This window comes from Lepidochelys kempii, chromosome 1 (genome assembly GCF_965140265.1).
Source record: "Lepidochelys kempii isolate rLepKem1 chromosome 1, rLepKem1.hap2, whole genome shotgun sequence".
In the NCBI taxonomy this organism is placed as follows: domain Eukaryota; kingdom Metazoa; phylum Chordata; order Testudines; family Cheloniidae; genus Lepidochelys; species Lepidochelys kempii.
In genome coordinates this window covers 54,838,423-54,860,286 of record NC_133256.1, presented here as the reverse complement: position 1 = coordinate 54,860,286, position 21,864 = coordinate 54,838,423, and the positions used below count along the sequence as shown (strand labels likewise).

The following is a 21,864-nucleotide window of genomic DNA, read 5'->3' as shown; positions in this document are numbered from 1 at the left end:
TGAACATATAGGAAGATCGTGCCTGCTCACAAGTTTACAAATCAACAATTTTAGCTTAGACACTTTTAAAAAAAGCCATCTAGACACAAAACCCAATTGTGTGCAAGCGTGCACTCTGCCTACCGACACACCCCATTTCCCTTTGCCCTACCAGCTTTCACTCATGTAGAAAAGTAGGGCCAATTCTAGAAACTTGTATTCACATGAGTAGTCCTTACTTAGCCCTGGTCTACACTAGGAGTTGAGGTCGAATTTAGCAGCGTTAAATAGATTTAATCCTGCACCCGTCCACGTGACGAAGCCCTTTTTTTAAAGCTTAAAGGGCTCTTAAAATCGATTGCTTTACTACACCCCCAACAAGGGGATTAGCGCTGAAATCAGCCTTGCCGGGTCGAATTTGGTGTACTGTGGATGCAATTAGGTAGTATTGGCCTCCAGGAGCTATCCCAGAGTGCTCCATTGTGACCGCTCTGGACAGCACTCTCAACTCAGATGCACTGGCCAGGTAGACAGGAAAAGGCCCACAAACTTTTGAATTTCATTTCTTGTTTGGCCAGCGTGGCGAGCTGCAGGTGAGTGCAGAGCTCATTAGCGGAGGTGACCATGCAGAGCTCATCAGCAGAGGTGACCATGATGGAGTCCCAGAATCACAAAAGAGTGTCAGCATGGACCGAACAGGAGGTACGGGATCTGATCGCTGTATGGGGAGAAGAATCCGTGCTATCAGAACTCCGTTCCAGTTTTCGAAATGCCAAAACCTTTGTCAAAATCTCCCAGGGCATGAAGGACAGAGGCCATAACAGGGACCCAAAGCAGTGCCACGTGAAACTTAAGGAGCTGAGGCAAGCCTACCAGAAAACCAGAGAGGCAAAAGGCCACTCTGGGTCAGAGCCCCAAACATGCCGCTTCTATAATGAGCTGCATGCCATTTTAGGGGGTTCAGCCACCACTACCCAAACCCTGTGCTTTGACTCCTTCAATGGAGAGGGAGGTAACACGGAAGCAGGTTTGGGGAACGAGGAAGATGATGAGGAGGAGGTTGTAGATAGCTCACAGCAAGCAAGCAGAGAAACCGGTTTTCCCCGACAGCCAGGAACGGTTTCTCACCCTGGACCTGGAGCCAGTACCCCCGGAACCCACCCAAGGCTGCCTCCTGGAACCGCCAGGCAGAGAAGGAACCTCTGGTGAGTGTATCTTTTTAAATAGGATATATGGTTTAAAAGCAAGCGTGTTTAATGATTAATGTGCCCTGGCATTCACGGCCATTACAGCTACTGGAAAAGTCTGTTAACGTGTCTGGGGATGGAGCGGAAATCCTCCAGGAACATCTCCATAAAGATCTCCTGGATGTACTCCCAAAGCCTTTGCAAAAGGTTTCTCGGGAGGGCAGCCTTATTCTGTCCACCTTGGTAGGACACTTTACCACGCCAAGCCAGTAGCACGTAGTCGGGAATCATTGCAGAACAAAGCATTGCAGCGTATGTTTGCTGGCATTCAAACAACATCCATTCTTTATCTCTGTGTGTTATCCTCAGGAGAGTGATATCATTCATGGTCACCTGGTTGAAATAGGGTGCTTTTCTTAAGGGGACATTCAGAGGCACCCGTTCCTGCTGGGCTGTTTGCCTGTGGCTGAACAGAAATGTTCCCCGCTGTTAGCCACGGGGAGGGGGGAGGGGTTAGCCACGCAGTGGGGGGTGGGGGCGGCAAAATCCTACCTTGTAACGAAAGCACATGTGCTATGTATGTAATGTTAACAGCAAGGTTTACCGTGAAAGAGTGTACCCATTGTTCTATAAAATGTGTCTTTTTAAATACCACTGTCCCTTTTTTTTCCTCCACCAGCTGCATGCGTTTCAAGGATCTTCTCCTTCCCAGAGGCTAGCGAAGATTAGAAGGCGAAAAAAAACGCACTCACGATGAAATGTTCTCTGAGCTCATGCTGTCCTCCCACACTAACAGAGCACAGACAAATGCGTGGAGGCAGACAATGTTAGAGTGCAGGAAAGCACAAAATGACCGGGAGGAGAGGTGACGGGCTGAGGAGAGTAAGTGATGGGCTGAAGAGGGCTGAAGCTGAAACGTGGCGACAGTGTGATGACAGGAGGCAGGATTCAATGCTGAAGCTGCTGGAGGATCAAACTAATATGCTCCAGCATATGGCTGAGCTGCAGGAAAGACAGCAGGAGCACAGACCGCCGCTACAGCCCCTGTGTAACCAATCACCCTCCTCCCCAAGTTCCATAGCCTCCTCACCCAGATGCCCAAGAACGCGTTGGGGGGGGGGCCTCCAGCCACTCAGCCACTCCACCGCAGAGGATTGCCCAAGCAACAGAAGGCTGTCATTCAATAAGTTTTAAAGTGCTGTATGGCCTAGTCCTTCCCTCCTCCACCACCTCTCCCGGGCTACCTTGGCAGTTATCTCCCTATTTGTGTGATGAATTAAAGAATGCATGAATGTGAAGCAACAATGACTTTATTGCCTCTGCAAGCAGTGATCGAAGGGGGGAGGGGAGGATGGTTAGCTTACAGGGAAGTAGAGTGAACCAAGGGGCAGGCGGGGTGTTTCATCGAGCAGAAACAAACAGAACTTTCACACCATAGCCTGGCCAGTCATGAAACTGGTTTTCAAAGCTTCTCTGATGCGCACCGCGCCCTCCTGTGCTCTAACGCCCTGGTGCCTGGCTGCACGTAACCAGCGGCCAGGCAATTTGCCTCAACCACCCACCCTGCCATAAACATCTCCCCCTTACTCTCACAGATATTGTGGCGCACACAGCAAACAGTAATAACAATGGGAATATTGGTTTCGCTGAGGTCTAAGCGAGTCAGTAAACTGTGCCAGCGTGCTTTTAAACGTCCAAATGCACATTTTACCACCATTCTGCACTTGCTCAGCCTGTAGTTGAACAGCTCCTGACTACTGTCCAGGCTGCCTGTGTGTGACTTCATGAGCCATGGCATTAAGGGGTAGGCTGGGTCCCCAAGGATAACTATAGGCATTTCAACATCCCCAACAGTTATTTTCTGGTCTGGGAATAAAGTCCCTTCCTACAGCTTTTGAAACAGAGTTCCTGAAGATGCGAGCGTCATGTACCATTCCCAGCCATCCCACGTTGATGTTGGTGAAACGACCCTTGTGATCCACCAGTGCTTGCAGCACCACTGAAAAGTACCCCTTGCGGTTTATGTACTCGCCGGCTTGGTGCTCCGGTGTTAAGACAGGGATATGGGTTCCGTCTATGGCCCCACCACAGTTAGGGAATCCCATTGCAGCAAAGCCATCCACTATGACCTGCACATTTCTCAGGGTCACTACCCTTGATATCAGCAGATCTTTGATTGCATGGGCTACTTGCATCACAGCAGCCCCCACAGTAGATTTGCCCACTCCAAATTGATTCCCGACTGACCGGTAGCTATCTGACGTTGCAAGCTTCCACAGGTCTATTGCCACTCACTTCTCAACTGTGAGGGTTGTTCTCATCTTGGTATTCTTGCACCTCAGGGCAGGGGAAAGCAAGTCACACAAAGTCCATGAAAGTGCCCTTACACATGCGAAAGTTTCGCAGCTCCTGGAAATCATCCCAGACCTGCAACACTATGCGGTCCCACCAGTCTGTGCTTGTTTCCCGGGCCCAGAATCGGCATTCCACTGCATGAACCTGCCCCATTAGCACCATGATGCCCACATTGCCAGGGCCCATGCTTTGAGAGAAGTCTGTGTCCGTGTCCTCATCACTCTTGTCACCGCGCTGATGTCACCTACTCGCCTGGTTTCGCTTTGCCAGGTTCTAGTGCTGCATATACTGCTGGATAATGTGCGTGGTGTTTAATGTGCTCCTAATTGCCAAAGTAATCTGAGCGGGCTCCATGCTTGCCGTGGTATGGTGTCTGCACAGAAAAAAAGGCACGGAACAATTGCCTGCCATTGCTCTGACGGAGGGAGAGGCGACTGACGACATGGCTTACAGGGAGGGCCTGACAGCATGTACCCAGAATCACGCGCAATACTGTTTTTGCCCCATCAGGCATTGGGATCTCAACCCAGAATTCCAATGGGTGGTGGAGACTGCAGGAACTGTGGGATAGCTACCCATAGTGCAACGCTCCGGAAGTCGACACTAGCCTCAGTACTGTGGAAGCACTCCGCCGAGTTAATGCACTTAGAGCATTTTGTGTGGGGAGACACACACTCGACTTTATAAAAACAATTTCTAAAAAAACGACTTCTATAAATTCGACCTAATTTCATAGTGTAGACATACCCTTAGGAACAGTCTCACCGAAATGTGAATTCAGGCCCCTCGGGCATAAGGTCTTTGCAGCAAGGATCACGTCATGTTTGTTCTGTAAACTGCCATGAACATTTATAGAAATAAATAAAGAGATAGCAGGACTATCCTATTTTCTTCAACAGAAAAGGTTTAACCTTAACAAAACAAATCTGGAAAAGTCTGGCAAGCCAAACAATCATAAGATGGATTATGTAATACACAGGCATGATACCACACTGCAAAGCCAGACTTCAAACATCCCAGTATCCAGCATAAAACAGTTTGCTTTTCTATTTTTTTATTAAACACTAGAAAGTTCTTACTTGGCCTACCATTGCACACAAACTTTAGATAAATACAATTTGGGGACGTCTCTGTTCTCCTCAGGATCATTTTCAGTGACTCAGAGCTCTTTAAGGAACAGTAATTCTTTTGCTTCACACACCTGCTGTGCCTTAACATTTTCTAACAAAGTACAGCACATGAAGTGAATTAGAATTAAAAAGTCTTAATTCTTAACAACTAGGTGAGAAGGAAAAAAAATCTTCTGATGAGGAATGGAGAGAGAAAAGGAATATAGTGCAGACCCTTTTCTTTCTACAGTAGCCAATATTAGAATTTAAAAAAAAATTAGTAACCTTTATGCAATACATCCCAGGATTCAAAAAAAATAAGTCAAGGGGAAATGTCTCTAACCTGGATTTAAAGACTTCACAACATTTTAGACCCCAAGGCAGACAATGCCACAACTGATGTACATGTTATCTAGAGATCAGATCTGGCACACTGACTAAAATGTTGCAAAGTTTTTAAATCCTGTCATGTCCTGAAGTCTTGCACAATTACACAGGTATTACCAGTAGACCGCTTCATTAGACCTGACCTAAGAGGGATAGATGAGATAAGGCAGAAGCAGGTCACTAAGGGAAGACAGATGAGATGCCTTGCAAGTAAGGCAAGATTTTAAACACTATTAATTCCTAAAAGAATGGATGTATGGTTCCAATTTCCACAAAATACAGGCAATTCAGAGTTACAGTTCCCTCAGGCACCATAATTCACAGCCTCTTGGACATATGTACAGTTGTATTCTGCACTGTAAATGTTAACTAGAATCTATGCAATATGGTTGACTTACAGTTTGCAGTTTACCCTAGTTGTGTGTGATACAAATCTATACTAGCTGATGTACGAATGTGTTTTATGGCAATTAGTTTGCTGTTTAAAAAAATGAAAAGTAATTTCACATTCAAACAGCTGTGTTTGTTTCAGTGTGCTTGTATCTGGAGCCATTGCATCTTAGTGAATTACTGAACTGTTTGAAAAAGTGCAAGGGGTTTAAACTAGTTTAACTGAAAGACAATTTCTTCAGAAAGGTCAGAGGTGCTTTTATTCTTTATTATAGAGTAGATCCAGGGCAAATCTGAAGTTGAAATAACAAACCCTGCTTTGAGTTTTTAGCACAAAAAGTATGGAAAGTGTAGCTGAAGAAAAATGCATTCCCTCCATCAGCTCCAACATTTTTGAAAAATGTTAGCCCAACGAACGTAATCAGACTTAAAAACAAAAATCTCATTGACATGCAAGTCAAGTATGAGACATTGCTGCCCAAATATGGATTTTCAAAAAGGTAATCAGGAGCCAGAGAAACAGAGCAACAACAGTGTAAGAGTAAAGTCCAAACAGGGCTTACTACCTCCAACCCCTTAGATCCAGAACTGAGCAGGTGACCCTATCTGGGTGGCCCGGGACTCACCCAACTCCATTCCCAACCGACATGGGTTTGGAGGGTGGGACAGAGAACTGGCAAAGTCAACCACCAGAGATGCTTATTATTCATTATTTGTATTACTAGGGCACCTAAGTGCTACAATCAGGGACCAGGATCCTGTAGTGCTAGGTGCTGTACAAACAGAATAAAAAATATGGTCCCTGCCAACTGCCCCTAAAACAAACACTTCCTTTCACAGAAGTGATTTTTGCAACCCCCTGAACATCAGTGATGACTACTTTCTTCATTTAAAATCTGGACATTTCCCTCTGATGATTGCCTGCTTACTCAGACCTCTTCTGCCCTTCACCCTCAGTGCCCCCCCCCCCAACTCTTTGTCTGCCTTCCTATGTTCCCCCCACCAGTTCGTCATAATGTATTAAACACCACATGGAACTCCCATGGCCTTTGCCAAGCATTACCCAGTCTCTCTGCCTGGATGTTGCATCCCTTCTCTCCAACCTTTACCTATTTTTATGTGTGAGGATTTTTTGTACAGCTCTGTATGACTGAGGCCCTGATGTCAACTGGAGCTTTTTGGTGCTACCACGGTACTAATGTGTCATCTTTTTTAAAAAAAGAAAAAAAAGAAAAAAAGAAATATACTTGAATGTTGTAAGAATCATCTGAACCCTAAGACAGCTGTTAGAGTGTCTTGCAGATCCTGCAAAGAAAGGCACTACAGAGTATCCTTAGCAGAGCCAATGGGAAAATTTTCCACTGAAATTTCAAAATGGTTTAACTAGCTTTAATTGCTATGCGCTATTCTCAGAGCAATGAACAAAATATGGGGTCAGTATGAGAATATTATGCATGTGGGAGAAACATGAGACGTTACCTTCTGTACAAATTGTATATTTTTTGCAATATGAGTCTAATCCTCCTACTCTCTCAGTTCAAGAAGAAAACATCCTGCACAGCTACATGAGACTATGCCTTTCTATAAACAAAAACAGATGCACAGGAGTACCTTAGAGTCTTATCTAAAGACTGCTGAACTCACCCAAGGTATTTGTAGCAAAGTTCTTTTCAAGTCCATCCTCTGTTAGTTCTCTTTTGTTTACCATGCAGCCTGCATTGTTTATCTGCAAGACACAGCTCAGTATTAAAAAACAAAACACACACCCCCTGCTTTTAGTTTGATCTCTGGTAGTGACATGGTATGAAATTACAGCTTGTTTCAATGCACCAGGGTGTGCAAATTGCAACTCCAGCTATGATAATCTGCCCCTGACAGTACAGTTGCTGTGTGAAAACAATCTTCACAAGGAAGTGTAATACATTTCATTGAAATCTGATAAAATTAACTAAACAAACAAGATTATAAGAGCCATCAGACATCATGGTGCCTTACTGCAGTTAGTTTTTGGCCCTTTTGCACACAATGAAGTAATGTGTGATTCGCAGAGCATAACTATTACAATACAAAAGCATGTACGGTAGTTTATCAGTTTCATCTTAAAGATCCAAATGACTCCACATCAGCACAGCTATGCATTTATGTATTCTCAGTTTGTTTCTTCTGTACCAGTGAAAAGTCACTAACATTTTACCATGTTTTGGTTAAGAACTAACAAGTGGTATACAGGTAATGTGTGTTTTCTCCATGCGACTCCCCATACTGGCTCATCTCACCTTCTGGATTGAGTTCAAGCTTCTCATCCTCCCTTCCAAGGTCCTAGAAAAAAACACCCCTACCTACTTCTCTGCTCATTTCCTGCTACTCCCCACAACCTGCCCTTCCCAAACACTCCATTTGTTCCAGCTGCTTGAACAGTAAGACACAGCCCCTGTCCCAAGGGTTGTATTCCAGAAGACACTAGCAATGAAGATCATAGGACTGGAAGGGACCTTGAGAGGTCATCTAGTCCATTCCCCTGCATTCAAGGCAGGACTAAGTATTAGCTATACCATCCCTGACAGGTTTTGGAGATTTTTTAAGAACAGGTTAGACAATGATGGAGATTCCACAACCTCCCTCGGCAACTTATTCCAGTGCTTAACCACCCTGACAGTTAGGAAGTTTTCCTAACATCCAACCTAAACCTCCCTTGCTGAAATTTAAGCCCATTGCTTCTTCTCCTAGCCTCAGAGGTTAAGAAGAACAATTTTTCTACCTCCTCCTTGTAAAAACCTTTTATGTACTTGAAAATCATTATGTCCCCTCTCAGGCTTCTCTTTTCCAGAATAAACAAACCTAATTTTTTCAATCTTCCCTCATAGGTCATGTTTTCTAGACCTCTAATCATTTTTGTTGCTCTTCTCTGGACTGTCTCCAAGTTGTCTACATCTTTGCTGAAATGTGGCACCCAGAACTGGACACAATACTATAACTGAGGCCTAATCAGCGCAGAGCAGAGCGGAAGAATTACTTCTTGTATCTTGCTTACGACATTCCTGCTGATACATCCCAGAATGACGTTTGCTTTTTTGGCAACAGTGTTATACTGTTGAGTCATTCAGCTTGTGCTCCACTATGACCCCCAGATTCCGTTCCACAGTTCTCCTTCCTAGGCAGTCATTTCCCATTTTGTGTGTGCGCAACTGATTGTTCCTTCCTAAGTGGAGTACTTTGCATTTGTCCTTATTGAATTTCATCCTATTTACTTCAGGCCATTTCTCTTGTTTATCCAGATCATTTTGAATCATAATCCTATCCTCAAAAGGACTTGCAACTCCTCCCAGCTTGGTATCATCCGCAAACTTTATAAGTGCACTCTCTCTGTCATTATCTAAATCATTGAAGATATTGAACAGAACTGGACCCAGAACTGATCCCTGCAGGACTCCACTCATCATGCTCTTCCAGCATGACTGTGAACCACTGATAACTACTGTCTGGGAATGGTTTTCCAACCAGTTATGCACCCACCTTATAGTAGCTCCATCTAGGTGATATTTCCCTAGTGTGTTTATGAGAAGGTCATGTGAGATAGTATCAAAAGCTTTAGTAAAGTCAAGATATAAAAATGACCAGAAATGGATAGGAAGGACCAGGATGACAACAAGATCTCACGGTCTCCCACCAGACATGTACACATTTTGATGAGTTTGTGTCTTATTCTTTAATCTTTTTGCTTTCCTCCATGCCACCCCTTACTGCTTACATCCTCCTTCTCAAATTCAGAAGTAAGGATGAAGAGCAAGAGGAAGAGCTAACAAGAGGGCATGAAAAGGTTTCAGGTTAGGGGCACTACCCACTTACTCCTGTACTCTGCCCTCACCTTCCACACAAACACACTCCACCTTCCAGGTCTTTGGCAGGTAAATTGCACTAATTTAGGCTCTGATCCTGCAACTGCATCCATTTGGATAGACTCATGCAAAGTTCTACGGAAGTCAAAAGCGCTCTGTGCCGGGATCCATCTTTATGGACATTGGTGCAAAACTAGGGCTTTAGACATCACCTCTGCCTTCAGTCTCCTCTGTGCCAACCAATCATCAGACAGGAGAATGGGAGTAGAACAATAAGGGAATTTGCCAGGCTGTTTCCGTGGAGTAAAAGAGGAAATGAGAGCAAAGAGGTATGCAGAAGCGAAGGTGTGCAGGGCCCCGAAGGCTGCAACAAGGAGCTTTGATACAGAAGATGAGAAATCTATGTATATGAAAAGGGGCTGGACAAGATCAGAGAAGTGGACTAGGTGGATTATTTTGCAACAGAATTATACACAAATTAAGACTGCAGAATTAGAGAGGTTAGACTATTAAATGGAGAGATACAGATGAAAGGCTCCAAAAGAGGTACACAATTTAAACTTGCAAACTTACCAAAACATTTAACTTATGTTCAGTCTTGAATTTTTCAGCAAACTCCCAAATTCCCTTGGGATTAGACATATCCAGAATGTGCAAAAAGATACTCTAAAAGAAAAAAGGAATTATGTTACAACCAATATGGAAAGTCAGTGCTCTTGATTTTCATCTAAATGGGATTTAAAACTAGCTCCTGAAGTTATACGCAAAGATGCTCACACAAGGACCTGACCCAAGCCATCTGAGGTCACAATGCACAGTTTGGTGATTTAACTCTAGCCCCTAATAACATGGTGACAAAATTATACAGAAAAGCTTGCAAAATGGTGCACAAACTATGCATATGGCAGTTATCAGCGTGCTTTCATGAACACGTAAAAATAGGTGTATTCATCTAGTCAACAAAACTCAATTACATAAGCCTCCAAACTCTAATCTATTCTTACTATAAAACATGTTAGATCTTCCAGCATTGCACTGGCAAAGCATCTTCCATTCAAAGATCTTGTGGTGCCTTACAAGCATAAACTAATTATGCCTCGCAACCCCCTGAAACAGATGTAGCTAAGTCTTACTCTCTCCATTTTATAGAAATGACGACTGAGAACGAGAGAGGTTAAGTGACTTACCCTACGTCACACAGTGTCTGTGACAGAACCAAGAATACAATCTAGATTGCCTGACACCCATGTTCTAACCTTCCTCTTCTCTGTATCAAAGACTACAGGTTCTTCCTGAGAAAGCTACCATTTGATCATTTTTACATTACTAATTATGAATCTGCATGTGAATAACTCCAAAAGTTACACTGTAGACAACATTTACTTTTTTTTTTTTAAATCCTTTAAGAAAACTGGGACTGTCTCCATCAGAGAGGACTGACCTTAGATCATGGGGGTAAGAATAAGACTGGGATGTGGAGACTGGGATTCTGACAGGGAGACAAAGATGGGCTGGGCAAGGAAAATGGAACTGGGAGGAGAAGCCTGAGGGGTGGAGGTTGAAACCAGCTAGGTGAAGAGATTGGGACGGGGCAAGGAGCAGGACAGTAATGGGCTGGGAGGGATGGTGCAGACGAAGTCATGCCTTTGGGGAAGAACAGGGGCAGAAAGGTCTGTGACTATTAAGAACACTCCCTCCAGAGCCTGGAATGGAATCCTAGATTCCAGAATCCCAATGTTCCTCTACTGTCATCAAATATCTATGAAACCCACTGGCAAAATGCATCATTACCTTCTGGTGATGGTCCACACAGAGGAGGACAGCGCACTACTGCTATCAGTTATTCCACTAACTCAAGTAGCAGAGATCTGTGCTATGGAGCTAAGCATTCCTGCCCTGCTGATGCCCCATACAGGTATCAATATGATACCACATCATGGAATCCCCCCCCCCCCCCCCGGCACACACACACTTTGTTTAAAAAAACAAAAAACAAAAAACCAACCTAGGATATTACACACACAAAGCTATGTTAACAGAATGTTATTAATGCCTGAACTAAGGTTGCTTGTGCAACCTTAATTCATCCTCCTTCTGTGTATGCATTACGATACATATGGAATTACATGATCACATACTATCTTTTCCACGGTACCCCCTCATTCAGTGCACAGGAGACATGGTGCTCACTGAACGAGCAGCTACTCCGTATTGCGTTTTACCCTCATCATTGAATGTAGGGCCTCATGCCTTATCTATAGCACACTGTTCAAACCCTGCTCTGAAGACAGAATTATTAGTTTCTTGCCCCTATAAAGTGACCCCATTGCACAGACAGGGGATGCAGGCAGAGAGATTAAGATCAAAAGCATCCACTAATTTTGGGTGTCTGATATGAGATGCCAAGGACTTGATTTTTCCAAGCATTACACAGCCCTTTATACAGCTCCCATTGACTCCAACTGCAGCTACAAGTGCTCAGCCCTTCTGCAAGTCAGACTTTCAAGGGGCTCAAACTGAGCACCCAAAAAATGAGGAACAAAAAAAAACAAACACACACACACACCCCTGGCTACCTGGCAAAAAACTTACTGCAAGTTCCTTGCCCAGCATCATACAGGACCGGTGTGGCAGGGATAGAATCCAACTCTCCATGGCAGCATTCAACTGCCTAAACTATAAAACAATCCTTTCTATTCCTGCAATCCCCCACCTCCTCTACTACTTACAACTTCAGCAACAAATGAGGCAGGGTTCCTACAGACAACTATCTCCCCCACTACACAATCCCAATTCATCCACAGGGCAGATCCACCCTGTGCACTGAATGAGGCAGGGCTCCTGTGGGAAAAAAAATAATGTGTAATAATGTAATTAAAGACTATTGCAAAGCATATTCTTGGGGGAGGGGAGCGGGTAAAACAAGTTAAGGTTGCAGAGGCAACCTTAATACTATCATTTCTTAACCTTTGAATGCTTGACCTATAGTGTTTTTAACTTAGTTTTGTGTGTGTAATTTAATCTGAACCAGTGGTCCCCAAACTGTGGGGTGTGCAGGAATGTTCAGGGGGCACATAGCAGGGCCTGGGTCAGCCCCCACGGCAGTGGGAAGGGAGCACTGGCCAGGCCCGCTCTACCCCCAGCCACAGCTCCTCTCCAGCCCCTTCTCTGCCTTCATTCCCTCTTGGCCCCCAGACCAACTCCTCCCCCAGCCCCAGTTCTGCCCCAGCTCTGCCTTCAGTCCATGCTCTTCTGCTGAGGAAGCCTTTGCTGTGCAGTAATGGGAAGGGGGCAGACAGATTCCATTACTGGTAAGGGGGCGCATGAGCACGACAGGAAAAGTTTGGACAGCACTGACCTAAACTGAATTGGGTTGACTGTTGGTGCTCTCATAAGTAACAAAACCGTCCTAAAATAAGGTTATTTTTAAAACCTCTGTTGCGTAATGGTCAAGCACATGGAAAAGGCTGTAATCTTCTTCCAGAGCAGAATCACAGAAGATCAGCTGGGTACATTTTTTTGCACAAGAGGACTTGAGGACTGTTATATAAAAAAGTAATTGATATACAACTATAAGCAACCAGCAGTTTTCAGAAGTGACACTCAGAGTCACATCATGACTATCCTCCACTATTCTGAAAACAATGTTAAAGTGGTAGGCATGTAATAAAAACACTAATGAGAATGGAGCACATGAAGGGAAAACTTTTGATGAAAGTAAAGTCTATATACCACCAAACCCTAACTTCTGAAATATTTTCTACTTAGCAGATCAAAAGTCCTGTGTTTTAAATTTACTTTGATTAGTTAATATGCAAATTCCTTGCCAACACAATGTCTGTAAATGTATGTTTCACATAGCATAATGGAGTTTCATTTATGATGTTAGAGGAAAATCCAACCCTCCTCATCCCTTAATAGCTTTCAGTCTCAAAACCACCACCACAAGTAATCTTATGATGTATCCCATGATGAGGCATTTCCAAGATAATATGTATGTGTTCTATGCAAGACTGAAAATAGTCACTGAGAAAGGACCTCCTCTTCTACCAAATCTTTTCTTTAAACACTCATTATGCAAGCAGAAAGAGAGACAGATGAGATGCTGGGAAAATCAGAAGAAAGGATTTTCATTTTTATTTGTATCACAGCACTAGAACCCTAGTCATGGTCCAATGTGTTAGGTGCTGTACAAACAGAACAAAAAGAGGTCCTTCTAACTTCTAATTCTGCTTCCCTGAAATAATCATGTGACCGGATTTTTTTTACTTTTGGGTTTTAGCTCCCTAGCACAAGACAGCTCAGGATTTCCTTATCACACTGTTCGGTCACAGATTAAAAGGACTTGAAATTGATTTCATATTTTCTGCACAGAAGGTTTTATCCAAAAGAGAGTCCACTCATGCTGGCAGAGAAGGTTGGAGGTGATTTCTGAGCATATATTCCCATTAACAGTTGTGGGAGTAGGATTACAGATCAATACTGACACTCAAAGAACTTTTCCTGATACCTTAGAGAAATGGTCTATACCTCTTCCCCTCTGAACAATTCCCTCAAGGTAGCAGGTTTTTTCCCACACTGGAACCTATGTAGAAGTTATCTAGTTATGTAACACTTGACCAATATGCTAAAAGCAGGTTAACGTCCTATGGGGAGATGGTCCTCTTCTGACAGAGCATTTATAGGGAAGGACGTCCTTGCAGACCCTCCATTAAGATGAAAGTGGGTGGGATAATGCAGAGAACTACTTATAAAATCTTCTAAGACTTACTGTTGGCAAAGTGCTTAACAAAAAACTCAATACTAAACTCACCTGATTACCAGTTTCTGTTGTTATTTCTCTTTTAGCTTCTTCAGCTCTCTCTGTATTTCGGCAAACCAGATGAAGTGTGCCACCTGGTGGAATTCCATAAGAATCACAGTTAATTAGGTGTTAAGTGAATGGGTGTGGGGAAAGGTAAGAGTAACAAAATGGTATTTGATTTTTTTAAATACAAGTTTCCACACATCCCAAGAGGAATACCTCTGGAATCATACCAGCTTAAAAAGGGAAAGGGTGGGGTATGACTGTATCAAACTGTGAGTTGTTTGCAGTGTTGTTGTAGCCGTGTTGGTCCCAGGATATTAGAGAGACAAGATGGGTGAGGTAATCTTTTATTGGACGAAATACTTGGGTGAGACAAGTTTTCAAGTTACACAGAGCTCTCGTAGCTTGACTCTTTCACGAACAGAAGTTGGTCCAAAAAGAGATATTACCTCACCCATCTTGTCTTTCAATTGTCAAGTCCATTTTGTACCTGTGTTGAAATATTGGCACTGTGACCACATCAATTTGGACTTGCCTGGGGCAGCCTGTTATGCTGCACTCCAGATAGCTGACCTTCTCAGGAAAAGTGTTTGACACCTCACTGAAGGCCATCCCTGAAAGTCATCAAAGTTGCAATCTAGGGCTATTGACTTTGATTGCCTCAACTACTGCATCCCCATAGTACAAGGCCTTTCTACACAGAGGCCTGCAAGTGGGAGGCAAGCATGGTTGCTGGATATGTAGCTTCAGTTTGAGTACAGAGAAGGAGGCCCTATATAAGAGCAGAGTTCTGCTCTGTACTGGGAGCTGACAATCACCACATGAAAGGAGAACTTGCAAGACAGAGGGGGCAATACAGACACTGCCCAGCCCGAAACACTGACGAACGATGGACTAACAACAGGGGGAAGATCAGACTGGGAGAGGGGGTGTCTCAGGACTTTTGCTGTTTTCAAAGATCTGTAATTCATGTGCTTTAGTCGTGGTTAAGAAATTCCTTTGCTAAGTCTGTGTTCTTGCTTTCCTGCCATATTGTCCTTGAAGGGGTTAAATGAGTCAGTCCAGAGAGACCACAGTCTAGGTAGATCTCCGAGGGCGGGGGGGGGGGTTCAAGTGACTGTGGGCTTGGGAGGTGTTACTCCAGTTTCAGGGTCTAGGGCAGCTGGAAGGCAGCATCGCACATCCCAGGAAGGGCATCAGACATGAGGTCTGAGCCTGGGAGTATATTTACAGCTAGAAACAGTGACTAGACTCCACATAGATCCAGTTGGGTTGGAAGCACATGGTACCCAGCAACTGGATCCACTCAGACTGCTGACCATACACTAGGTTACAGGACAAACTTGTAAAATTGAAGTGTATTTGTATTCCATGATTTGCTTACAGGGATCCTTAATCCCTTTGATATGTACAAAACATTACCACTTTATCCAGTGGAAGTCACCTAAGGCTCTCCTGTCACATGTAAGGCAACTGTTAAGACTTCAGGCAACACAGAGAACAGAATCTACACAGAGCTCCAAGCACACCTGCTCCTTCTTTTCATTCTATAAGCAAAAATATTTTCTCAAGTAAGCACCACAGGATCATTATGACCTCTCAAAGTCTTAGGGATAAATCTAATCCCTTCCAAAGACTAGACCATAGCTAGTTCCCACTCAAATCACAAGCTTTGGGTAGGAACATGGTATAAGAATAGTAGTTGAAATTTTTTTGCATGCAATCAAGTAAGGCAGTTGCTATGCAGTTACTGCTGACTACTGTACAAATGCAATTGTCTCACTGTTACCTTGTCCTCCCCTCCTTTTGTTGGTCTTATCTACCTGTTGTCTCCTCACATTTTAAGACTATAAATTCTTTGAGGCAGTGACTGTCTTACTTTACTATGTGTCTGTACAGTGCCTAGGACAATGTTGTCTTGATTTATGATGGAGACCTTTAGACACCACCCCATAATATTTCTCAACTGCATGTTTATCAATACAATTTGTGGAGGCCCTCCACTCATTACTTTTGTTTCATGACCAGTTCTCATGGTAGAATCTGCTGAAGAACCATGCAAGGTGCATAAACCCCAAATATGTCCCTCTGAAGACAGCTGGGTTTCATATGAAACATCCTACCCCTGAAGATGGGAGCTAGAATGTTTTTAAAAACAGAATCCTGTGTTCAGGAGGATGAACACTTTTCCAGTTAAACTTCCATGCAACAAACTCCTTTCCGTATGATTGAGAATCCACACTTCATTAACATGGTTCAGTCATTAAGACCAAGATACAGTCCACCCCACAGAGCAGATGCTGCAGGCAAACTGCTGGATAAAGTGTACGAAAGAGAAATTGAACAGTGTGTAAAAGGTCTAGAGGGTGAAATTGTTAACCTGAGTCTTGATGGATGGAGCAATGTCCACAATGATCTTGTTGTATGTGCTTGTGTGACAACAGAAGGGAATACCTTCCTTACAGAAACAATTTACAGATCAGGAACTGCACACACAGCAGAATACTTACAAGAAGTAGCAGTAAAAGCTATAACAAACTGTGAAAAAAAATTCAAATGTCTAGTACGCAGCTTGATCACAGACAATGCTACAAATGTATCCAAGATGAGAAGAAATTTAGAAGAGAGTTCCAAGCTAACAACATACGGGTGCAGTGCTCACTTGATGCACCTCCTAGACAAAGGCTTCAGTGTTCCAGAAATAAAGGCAAATGTTGTTGAAATTGCAAAATACTTCTGTATCAACCACTTTGCAGCAGCTGCTCTGAAAAAAGTGCGAGAAAGCAAGCTAACTCTCCCACAAGACGTGCGATGGAACTCAGTAGTGGACTGTTTTGAGTACTAAATCAAGACCTGGCCTGTTGTGAACAACATCGTGAAAAAATAGATGGCACCGTCACACCCAAAGTTCTCAACATTGGGCTTCAGAGAAATGTGGAACACATGCTGAGTACCCTGAAACCTATTTCTGTAGCCTTGAACAAAATGCAGGGAAATAGCTGTTTTATTGCTGACGCTGTTGAAATTTGGAAGGAACTGAGTGAGATCTTAAAAAGAGAAATATGCAACGACGGAGTTGAATTACAAGCATTAAAAAAACCAAATGGGACATGCACTATCTCCAGCTCATTTTCTTGCAAATATTCTCAATACTCAGTACCAGGGTCAGACCTTAACTGCTGAAGAAGAGGAGTTAGCTATGACATGGACATCCAGCAATCATTCCTCCATAATGCCAACCATAATAAACTTCAGAGCTAAGGGTGACCTATTCAAGAAATATATGTTTGCTGATGTTTTCAAGAAAGTCACACCAGTGAACTGGTGGAAGTCACTTAAGCACTTGGATTCAGAGACTGTTGAAGTGATAATCTCACTTTTAACAGCAGTCGCTTCTTCTGCCGGCGTAGAAAGAATATTTTCCTCCTTTGGACTAATTCATTCCAAACTGAGAAATCGTTTGGGACCTGAAAAAGCAGGAAAGCTTATTTTTCTTTTCCAGATTATGAACAAACAGGAAAATGAAGGTGAAAACGACTGAGTTAGCTGCAGAAGCCAATATTTTAAGTTTCTCATGTTGACTTGGCTGTCAGTCAATTTAATATTTGTTTTTTAAATGTTTCATTTAACTATTTTAAACAATTTTAACAAAAACAAACCTGATTTTAAAAAACTTTAATGTTTAACTAAATTCAAAAATTAATATGCTTGTTTTGTTAAATTATATGTTTGCTGTTGAAGAAAAGAAATCCAGAATACATAACATTGTTGTTTTAGTTAAATAAAACAATTTAAAATGTCTGTCTGTTGATGTTCTCCTCCTAATACAGCATGGCAAGAAAATCCTCCAAATATGATTAACCTGTTGAATTGGAGATATTTATGAAGTCATTGGGAGGTGAACTATCTGCTTCAATTACCTTTGGTAAATGAAATAACCAATCATTCGGTTTCTGATATAGCTGTAAAGCTAATATGAAAAGTTTTCAAAATAAATCACTTTAAAAATGTATAGTGTGTACCTTCTAAAAATTAAGCCTACATCTATATCTATTCAGGTTATAACAACCAACAAGAATGCACTTTTATGTAGAAATCCATGATTAAATCAAGTCTTCATGACCAGTGATTTAAATCATGATTTAAATCAATTTGATTTAAATCAAATCCCCCCTGGTAAAGATCCCCAAAAGGTTAACATTGGCTTAGCTCAGTGGTTCTCAGCCTTTCCAGACTACTGTACCCCTTTCAGAGCCTGAAGCCCAAGCCCCTGCTGTTCAGGGCTGAAGCACATAACTTAGCTTTGCAGGTCCCCCAGTGGCATGGGGCCCCAGGCAATTGCCCTGCTTGCCTCCCCATAATGCCAGCCATGCACTTGTGACCCCCCAAACCTGTCCAGTGCCCCCTAGTGGTTCATAATCCCCAGGTTGAGAAACCCTGATCTGGATGAGTTGACTACCCCCTAGAAGACCGCTGCGTATCCCTGGGGGTATATGTACCCCTGGTTGAGAACCACTGCTTTATCTCACCTCTCTTTGCTATCTCCGTTGCAGTTGCTTTGCCAATACCACTGTTTGCTCCAGTAATCATGAAGGATCTTCCAGTTACGTTTACCTCCAAGTCTGCCGGAACAAAGTGTTTGGATGCAGAGTCATAGCCACTCCTGAATAAATCAATTAAAAGACTTGTAAATGACAGAATATTTTGTATCCATAAAAATACAAAGTCTTCAGTGGAAGAAGGAAAAAGGGAATCCACTACCTGGACTCAATTTAACTACTTATTTATTTTCTTTAGCTTTCTAATAAATATAACAAGTCCCCATCTATTGCTCTAGGAGTCTTCCATGTAACATTAAAAGGCACTGATCAGCAAGAATATGTGGAGAATATACACAGCTGGGAAATCGGTTTTACAATGTGAGTGTGTTACACACACACACAATAAAACAAGAATCAGAATTTAAGGCCAGAAGGGACCACAAGATCATCCAGTCTGACCTCCTGTATCTCACAGGCCCCCCAACACCACCCAGCACCCATACTCTAAACCCAACCACCAAAGTGAGACCAAAATAAATGATCCCCACCAGAGATTAGACTACTATGTGACACAGGCAGAGAACAGGTAGAACCAAGGTGCACCAGCGCTCAAGGTCCCTGCAATGGCAGGGAAATGATCAAATGAGATCTACTCAGATAACCCTGGCAAGTCACCTGTTTCCACACTCTGCAGAGGAGGGTGAAATCCCCTCCAGGTCACTGCCAATCTGACCTGGGGGGAAATTCCTTCCTGACCCCTGGTAGGAGGCATTCAATGAAATTCATAGATACTAAGGTCAGAAGGGACGATTATGATCATCTAGTCTGACCTCCTGCACAACGCAGGCCACAGAATCTCACCCACCCACTCCTGCAAAAAACTTCTCACCTATGTCTGAGCTATTGAAGTCCTCAAATCGTGGTTTAAAGACTTCAACGAGCAGAGAATCCTCCAGCAAGTGACCCGTGCCCCATGCTACAGAGGAAGGCGAAAAACCTCCAGGGCCTCTTCCAATCTGCCCTGGAGGAAAATTCCTTCCCGACCCCAGATATGGCAATCAGCTAAACCCTGAGCATATGGGCAAGATTCACCAGCCAGATACTACAGAAAATTCTTTCCTGGGTAATGCAGGCCTAATGGCCTGTGATGGGATGTTAGATGGGGTGGGATCTATTTACCATGAATATTTAAAGATCAATTAATTACCAAAATCATGTTATCCCATCATACTATCTCCTCCATAAACTTATCAAGTTTAATCTTAAAGCCAGATAGCTCTTTTGCCCCCACTGCTTCCCTTGGAAGGCTATTCCACAATTTCACTCCACTGATGGTTAGAAAACTTTGTCTAATTTCAAGTCTAAACCTCCCTGTGGACAGTTTATATCCATTTGTTCTTGTGTCCACATTGGTGCTGAGCTTAAATAATTCCTCTCCCTCTCCAGTATTTATCCCTCTGATATATTTATAAATTACAAGGTAGGAAATTAAAAACCAATAAAAGGAAATGCTTTTTCACACAATGTGATTGAACTGGTTGCCATGGAAAGGCACTGAGGCCAAGAACTCAGCAAGGTTTGACAAGGGACTGAACATTTAGATGGATAGCTGGAATGAATGGCAACCAACATGTTAGATGGGACATTAAACCTCATATTTAAGGGTTTAAGACAATCTCTTATTAGAGATCAGGCAGAGACCTACATCAGGGGCAGATTATGCCATATCTGCCTACTACAAGGTTCTTACACCTTCCTCTGAAGCAGCGGATACTAGCCACTGCCAGAGACAGGGTCCTGCAGCAGATATCCCTCAGTCTGAGCCAGGGTGGCAGTCCCTAGGTAGGGTGACCAGATGTCCCGTTTTTTATAGGGACAGTCCCATTTTGGGGGACATTTTCTTATATAGGCGCCTATTACCCCGCCCACCCCCGTCCCATTTTTTCCCCACAGTTGCTATCTGGTCACCTTACCCCCCAGGCAACATCTGCTCCGCAGCCTGCCCATAAAGTCAGTATCTATCTGGGTGGGGTAAAGGGCTAGGGGAAGGAGCTGCCAAGCGCCACGGCTTTGCCAGGGGCTCTTTGTCACGCGGCTCGCTGCCCGGGCCGATGGGGGAAGAGACCCCCGGGCTGCCGAAGGGTTTCGCAGGCACGGCGGGGAGCCCCGCTGCCGCCACGTGCGCCCAGCAGCCAAGCCACAGACCTTCGCGGCTGCGGGCCTGCTCTGTGCTCGGTCGCGCCCGGGTCGCCCTCCGCAGGGTTTCGGCAGCTGAACCCCCCACGCCAAAAACCGAGACCTGCTCCGCTGAAGAGCCAGACCCAGCCCGAGCCGGCCTGGCTGCCTCGGTGCCCCCGCTGAAGACAAGCGGCCAAACCCGCCCGACGGCTCAGGGCACGGCGAGGGAGAGGAGACCCCATGGGGCAGCTTTGCCTACCAAGGCTGCAGAGGCCACGGGCTCGCAACCAGCCCCGCCCCCAGTTGCGGCGGCCTCAGGGTACAGAGCCCGGGGGCCGGCGGGCCGGATCTCCCGCCCCGGAGCGGCCGGTACCTGGTGTACTCCCGCAGCCCCTTCAGGAACCACACGGTGTTCCGGTACCAGGACATGGCGCTGCCGCTGCCGCCGCCGCCGCCGCCGCCCGGCTGTTGTGTAAGCGCCGCCCCGCCCCCGGGGTTAGATAAGCCACTGGGGCCGGGAGACGCCCGGGCCGAGCCGGTCGGGGCCCTTGGCAGCTCTGGGGGGCTGCTAGCGGTAAGAGGTCGCTCGGGCCACCCGAGGTAGAAGGTCTGACATCCCCGCGGGAGTGGGGGGGGCGGGGTGAGAAAGCGCTGGAGGTAGGAATTAGCGTCATCCCATTGCCGTCTCACAGCCAGCACATCCCTCTAGTTTGCTGCAGCCACGGGTCCAACTTTGCTAAAAAAAAAAAAAAAAAAGGGGGGGGGGTATTTCAAGCAGTCTCACATGTGAAACCAACCTGGTCGCTTTCTTTACCGCTTTAAAAAGCCTACAAGCAGTAGATGTGGTATATCTTGCCTTCAGTAAGGCTTTTGAGACTGTCTCCCCTGACCTCATAAACAAACTGTGAGGAAATGAAACCTAGATGGACATAACCATAAATAAGATGGGCATAAGGAGTGGGGTTCTCCAGGGATCAGTTCTGGATATGTTTCTGTTCAAAACCTTAACGATTGAGATAATGGCATAGAGAGTACACTTATAAATTTAAGGTGTAGAAAACATGACCTAGCTAATGGCAGGGAGAGTACACTTAT

The 21,864-nt window shown here is 44.3% G+C and overlaps 2 protein-coding genes across 7 annotated transcripts in view; one reads left to right on the top strand and one right to left on the bottom strand.

Moving 5' to 3' along the window:
• Positions 1-2,436, top strand: part of WDFY2 (WD repeat and FYVE domain containing 2) — a 148,585-nt gene extending 146,149 nt beyond the window's left edge. The window contains exon 13 of the mRNA XM_073343033.1: positions 1,846-2,436. Within this exon, the coding sequence (XP_073199134.1) occupies positions 1,846-1,923 (78 nt within the window). The 3' untranslated portion in view covers positions 1,924-2,436. The remainder of the gene's footprint in view (positions 1-1,845) is intronic.
• DHRS12 (dehydrogenase/reductase 12) overlaps positions 1-21,402 on the bottom strand; it is a 41,216-nt gene extending 19,814 nt beyond the window's left edge. For 2 of the 6 annotated variants that reach the window (XM_073343132.1, XM_073343149.1), the window contains exons 1-5: positions 21,143-21,401; positions 18,580-18,713; positions 14,057-14,139; positions 9,817-9,909; positions 7,052-7,133 (exon numbers count right to left, since the gene is read on the bottom strand). In XM_073343132.1, the coding sequence (XP_073199233.1) occupies positions 7,052-7,133; positions 9,817-9,909; positions 14,057-14,139; positions 18,580-18,713; positions 21,143-21,198 (448 nt within the window). In that variant the 5' untranslated portion in view covers positions 21,199-21,401. The other 4 variants (XM_073343105.1, XM_073343115.1, XM_073343124.1 and 1 more) reach the window with 3 other exon arrangements.
• Positions 21,403-21,864: the final 462 nt, after the last annotated feature.